The 7,074-nt window shown below is 32.9% G+C and overlaps 1 protein-coding gene across 1 annotated transcript; it reads left to right on the forward strand.

Moving 5' to 3' along the window:
* Window positions 1-4,973: 4,973 nt before the first annotated feature.
* On the forward strand, window positions 4,974-6,842 carry LOC145642751 (uncharacterized). The gene is made up of 2 exons (XM_081693924.1): window positions 4,974-5,300; window positions 6,801-6,842. The coding sequence occupies exons 1-2, from the start codon at window positions 4,974-4,976 to the stop codon at window positions 6,840-6,842; spliced, it is 369 nt and encodes a 122-aa protein (XP_081550050.1).
* The last annotated feature ends 232 nt before the right edge of the window (window positions 6,843-7,074 follow it).

Below are 7,074 nucleotides of genomic sequence, written 5' to 3' on the forward strand. Positions count from 1 at the left end.
TTCAATCAATGAGAATCTCTAACTCTTTCTCCTCTATTTTTATTTGCTTTATTTTGATTATTATTTTAGTTGTTGGTATTGCTTGTCAATCATGTTTATTCTTGATTGTTTGTTAATTAATCTTGTTATTAGCATGATTAGTGAGTAATTTCCCCATTAAGGGGATGGTTGTGGTGTAGTTGGATCTTGAGCATGTTCTAGGTTTTAGAATTAATTTATTTGTGATTAAAGTCTTTATATGCTTGATATTCTTTAATCTTCTTGCAAGTGTACATTGTTGGTTGATTAAAGGTGAATCTTTGCTAACAAGGAACGGAAGTTGACTTAGTTAAGGTTCATTACTATCGATTGTTATTTAATAGTACCTCCTAGTAAATGGTTTCAATGTGGAAACATAGAGGCTATGTTAGGAGAAGCCAATTGACCCCGGAAGGCATCTAGATTGGATCTTTTATATCACTACTACAAAAGGCGTGCTTTTTAGACGCTTTTTAGCCTTATTTTCAACACTAAAAAGCGTCACAAAATTTTTTCTTGAGAATAAGTGAGTCGAGAATTTTGTTGGACATCAAAAAGTGTCGCGAATCTCGACGCTTTATTGTGTCTAAATTTTTATACGAAGCGTCGCAACTTGCAATAGTTGGCACACTTTCTTAACTTTGGCGACGCTTTTTGTAGTCAAAATCTTAGGATTGGTGACGCTTTTCTATGTCCAGATTTTCATACATTTGTTGTCTAACATTTTGGCGACGCTTTTTCCTGTCCACGTTTTCTAATTTGGGGACGCTTTCTCTTGTCCATATTCTTTATAAAAAAATATCAAAAATACTAAAATAAAATATTTCATTCACTAACAATGATTTCTAGTATACTAATATATATTAATAAAAAAATTAAGAAGTACAACAAAATTATACCGAAATTTTTATATTGCATATAAATATATTATAGCATATATACAATATCTCATAGTAATGAGTTTCTATTACAACAATTATAATTGCAACTTAGAATTCAGTCGTGACTAGTTGTAGTGGAACAAATTCCGAATCACTAATTGAAATCTATATACTAATGCTGACTATAGAAATTACTATAAAGAAAATGAGAAAATTATCATACGGTTGAAAGTTTTAGCTTGAAGGTAAACCCAAATTTTCCATACACAGTTAATAAAATCCAGTGCAGCCCTAACTTCATCCTTCACCTGAACGTGCACAGGCAAAAGTAACAGAATTCAATTAACAACCATCAGCAGATCCAACTTACTTGGCCTTCTCTGCAAAAGATATGAGCATCATCCCGAATCAGGTGGGAGATAAATATTAGGACCAGATAAATTAAACCACATGAATTGCAAAAGATTCAGGGATCAAAACAATGGAAACATGAAAGCTTTGTGAAACCATCACGACATCACGCTTAGCAACTCGCGAAGAAGAATTGTTATACCTTATAATATACAACTATACAGTTAAGTGATGAAACCAATAATGCTCACAATTCATTAGATCACGTACATCTAGACATCATATACGATTCATTGTTTAACATTTTGCGAGCTCCAGGCCTCCAACTTTTTATTTCCACATTATTCTTGATTAAAATTATTTTTTTGGCCTAACCCCCTTCATTAGTGAGATCTTCCAATAAGGAACTAAAAATTACGTCACCCCAACACGACTAAGTTGCAGAATATCGTTCATTATATAGTATCGTACCTGCTGGAATCTCCTAACACACGTCAATCCAGTGAGGAAACCACTAGCCTCATTCCTGTGAAGCACCCCAAAATCAGCAAAGCGGAAAGGGAGTTCTGCATATGGTCAAAATTGTTAGGTGGAACTTTGAATCAGAAGTTGCAAGATGATAAATTGACTAGATCCGAAATTAAATTGTAAGAAGCAGGAATTTCTTAATTCATATAACCAAGGAAAAGATTATGTAATATAAAATCATAATAAAACTGCAATATATTTCTCACAATTAGTACTTAAAATGGCCAATTTTTTTGATGATTGACTATAAAAATATGTTGCATTTTTCCAAGCAGATAAAGAAGGTTCATGAGTACATACACTACATACCTTCGAGCTAAACCCTCAGAGTTCCCACCATCACCAATAGTTACATGGACAACACCACAACAATAAGATTTACCTCCATACATTCGATTCTGTTAAAATATTGGAAAATACTTAACATCCAATTTCTTATATAGACCAACAAGATAAAATAATTTATAAACATTTGTACCGATTTGATGAGCCGTGTTGCTATTGTACCAAGGGACATGGAATAAAACAATCATTAAGGTGTTCTCTTCCTGTCTACCTTACCAAGATCAGCCTACAAATAGAACATGGGATAAGTGATATCAAACTATAGAAAAGGGAAAAAAAAGAAGTATTCCAAATTGGGTTCCCCAGGTAACAATCATTACATTTAATGATTCAATTAACAGAACAAAAAGGCTATAATATATTAATAGGGTTACCCAACTAATAATCATTACATTCAATGACTCAATTAACAGAACAAAAGGCCACAAAAGATGTTTCCCCATGTAAATTACGGAATATATCCAACTTAATAGTAGTGAAAGGCCTTGCCTAATACTTCTCAATACAAATGGAAAACACAGTAGACTACAGTTAATGCATCCTCTAGAAAGTAGCAACTATTATTCAGGATATTAGTGCTAAGCAAGAACATATTTTATCAGAGCAATACCTTGTACAGTAAAATTGAGAAGTATCTAATTAAGCACATATCTTTGACATTGAATTTGCCATCAGTAAAGTTATAAGGTCCAGATCACTAAGTGTCACAAGTTTTTATAATCTCTACTTGTAAAATGAAAGATGAGTGAAGCATACCCAATAATGGCACTAAACATATCCTTAAGCATACCCAATAATGGCACTAAAAACCAACATTCTACCTTTTCTTTAGAGAGTGTTCGAAGTCCATGGGTGCAAGAATGAGTGCAAGTATTATAATTATAAAATGCCTGATTTAAAATGCAGTAGGAATCAGGCAGTATAGATCAAATAATTAAAATGCAAATTCATTCAGCCACGAAATTCAACAAAATTAAGCAGGACATAATCAAAATTGGCAGAATAAGCATATAATAATGAGAAATTGACAAAACCCAAAACATTCGTTAAATCAGTTGCCTGGATACTAACCAGTTTGTAGAGAGTGCCAAAATGACAGCAAACTTAACTAGAAAAACAATATATATATATATATATATATATATATATATATATATATATATATATATATATATATATATATATATATATATAGCAGCAACAAGCATATGAAACAAGGATAATATAAAATGTACCAAAACATGCACTTACAAACTAAAACCTGAACCAAGCATGCATCAAATTGGCTCCAACAGTTAGAAGCTTCTAAACCAGGTTAATCTATTCAGTAATCAGCACTACAAACAGCCAACTAAATTAGATAGGCCTTGTATCCTTGACATCAGGCAGCTAGGAACATTTCTGCAACAATCAAATGCTATTTTCTACCCTTTTAACTCTTAATATCTTTTTGCCCTGCCTAGGAATACCAAAATGCTACAAATTAGCTCAAATAAGTAACCAAACATAAAGATTAAAGAACATAAACCAGAGATTAAGGGAGGAAGAAGAACAATTAGAGATATATATGTATTAATGCTAAGCAATTAGAACCTTAATTTGAAACACCCACAAAGTATTATTCAAAGAATTGCAATTAGACCAAAATTGGTAAAAATACATGAAAATCGATCTAAGTGGGAGAAAAATTAACAACCAAATATGTATTCTAAATTCCCTTGCACCCAACACGACATACAAAAAACCCTAGATTTCAATACCATGGCTTATTACTACTACACATTTAGACAATAACTACAAATTCAATGATTTTTTCACAATATCTAATTAAATCTGAACGGTGTTTTAGCACAAAAGCAGGGAAATTGATGAGGAAAAGAATGAGATTACCTTAAATCGAAGAACTTAACAAGGAGAAAAAGGAAATTATATCACGGCTTCCACTCAAATTCGCTAAATTTCAAGCGATTTTGAAATATGATGAACTGAGATCTAAGAGAAAATTCAAAAGATGGCGAACTAAGATTTAAGAGCTAGACAGAGAAGAGAAAGAGAGAGAGAGAGAGAAGAGATAGGGTTTCTATAAGGCGGTTTCACTTTTTAAAGTTTTTTTTCCTTATACACCGTTTTTGGGTTGCCTTGTGTCACGTGCAACTCATACAAATTTTATGACGCTTTTTGTCGTCAAGAAATTAATTCGACACATAAAAGCGTTGAAAAATAGTGGAGATATATTTTTACATTGACGCCCCATTCACAGCGTCGAGCCAATAGCGTCCAAAAACTAAGGGATTTGTAGTAGTGTTACTTCGATATTCATGCATGTTTAGTTCATAATTAATTCAATTTCTATGCCTTTGTTTATGTTCAAGTGAATGCTATACCTAAACTAGTTCCCTTAATGTTTTATTTCTTTCTTTAGCATCTTTAGACTTTAGTTTATTTATCTCTTATTCCGGACTAGTTTAATTGTCGATAACATTTGGTGGTGTTTATCCGTTCTCTGTGGTTCGACCCCTATGCTTGCCTTATACTCGTATTAGGTTTGTTTAGGTTGTATAAATTGTATTTGATCTAGGGATAGAAAATTGACGACACGTTTATTCCATTGTCAATAAGCTTTCAGGAAAGTTGTTCAGGATTCTTCTCAATGGTTTTCGGAAGCAAGGAAAATAGTCATCACATAAAATGAATGGGAGGATGAAGTTTTCTCACCACCAGACAAAGATGGTTTCTTTCGCTAAAGAAACTTTGGAAAATATTTAATGCAGCCATGGAAATTAACTTTAATGGGAAAAATGCTTGGGGGTCTCAATTCTTCCATCGTTCATTACTCAACGGGTTAGAGCTATGTGGAGGCCTAAAGTTACTCTTGAGGTCATTGATCTTGGAAAGGATGTGTATCTCTTTCATTTTTCTATTCAAGATGATTATGAAAGAACACTTCTAGGAGGACCTTGGTTCATTTTGGATCATTACTTAATGATTACAAAATGGAAGCCAAATTTTCGACCTTCCATGAATCATTTTGATAGGATGACTGTTTGGATTCGTTTCCCTGAATTACCGGTTGAATACTATAACAAGGATGCTCTTTTCGACATTGAAAAATTAGTTGGAAATCCTCTAAGAGTTGATTATGCAACTGACCATCTTACTCGAGCAAGATATGCAAGGGTTTGTCTCAATATCGATCTAACGTCTCCCTTAATCAAAAGTGTTTGGGTAGGCAATAATTGGCAAGCAATTGAGTATGAAAATATTCAATGTTCATGTTTTTCTTGTGGAAAAATTAGCCACACCAAAAATGTCCCCAATGTAAATTTGTTGTTGAAAATCTTGACAGCAATATTAGAGGCAAAAGCATCCTACCAAACTCATTATCTCTTAAAGTAGATGTTATTATGATAGATAATCCATTATCAACAACTTTCCTAATTTCTAGGGTCCTTGATCCCCACTCTACTTCTGAATATGGTCCATGGACAATTATGTCCAATAAAAAAAATAACCCAACATAATTAAAATGTAAAACAAGAAAACCAACATCTCTAACCATGGTACTCTCAAGCCCAAGCAAAATCCTCAGCCCAATTCCACATCTAAGCCCAAGCCAATGAAAAAAAACCATCTTCTTCTTCTGATGTTAGCAAAGAAATTTGCTCTACATCTTCAAAAAACTCTTCTGTTCTGTTAGACCCCACTACATTATCACGAGCCAATCATAATTTATAAAATATTGTGTTGGATGGCTATGATGAGAAAATTCTTGAAAAAAGACACACAAAATCCCAAATTTTCATCTTCCTCCTTTAATCCCCAATTTCCTTCTTAAAAGAACATATGTGCCATCTGGCAGAGAGTAACCCGACTTCAACAATGGTAAAGCATGCAAACTAGAGGTGATCGAATATGGCCCGACCTGCAAGCCCAGCCCGATTTTCCCAAAAAACGGGCGGGTTTAGGCAAGCCAAAAATCACATTTTTAGTTAAAATAGCCCGATTCGACCCGAATAGCCCGTTTAAACCCGACAAGCCAAACACGTTTTAACGGGTTTGGGCATGACTTGTACAACTATCGCGTGTCTTTTAGTTATATTAATTGTGAGCAGGTCTTTTCACTTCTTGTTATATAAAGGGTAAGACAGTCTTTACACTCTATCTTGTTATTTATGTCTTTTAAAGGGTAAGATGGTCTTTTCACTCATCTTGTTATTTATGTCTTTTATTTATATTAATTGTGAGTCGGTCTTGGGGTCAGGTTTTGTTCTGCGGAAAGTCGTACTTTCCGAAACCCAACAACAGTATCGGACCCTTGCTCATTTTGTTTTTGTAACTAAAAATCTCAAGGTGATTAAAATATATTTAATTTCTTGTTGTTGTTGCTAATTAGATTAGTAGCTCGATTTTATTAATTTTAATCTCGTTTTATTTAGAATTTTGTCTCTAGAACCAAAAATTTTACCAAAGACTAGTGAATTTTTTGTGGAATCAATATTCTGGAAACATTCTGATCCTTTGTGGGTTGCGAAAAAGCAAAATTCCGCCAAGAAATGCTTGTTTTGAGGGATTTTTTGTTTTGACGAAAATTTTTAAATCATTTAAACCTTGAATCTTAATGGCATATTAATTGTGATTATGCATTTGGTTCTTTCCTTTATACTTCTGCAATTTTAGATCACTTTTGAGCATAATTATTCCTCAACTATTGGTGCTTAATAGTCGGCTCAAATTTTCACATAATTGCAAATAAATTTCTTTAAGTGTGAAGAGTTTGTGTTTTGAGGCTCTTAAGTACTAAAGATTCAATCTTTGATTACTGTAAGTGATTGGAACTTTGTGTTACTAAATTCCATGTATGTTTATTAAACTTTCTTGATTAAATCTTTATTAAATTGATTGGAATCATTAAGTTTCAAATTTGTGATAGAATATTCATTAATCTTCATAT

This window comes from Chenopodium album, chromosome 8 (assembly GCF_948465745.1).
Source record: "Chenopodium album chromosome 8, dcCheAlbu1.1, whole genome shotgun sequence".
NCBI classification, from domain to species: Eukaryota; Viridiplantae; Streptophyta; class Magnoliopsida; order Caryophyllales; family Amaranthaceae; genus Chenopodium; species Chenopodium album.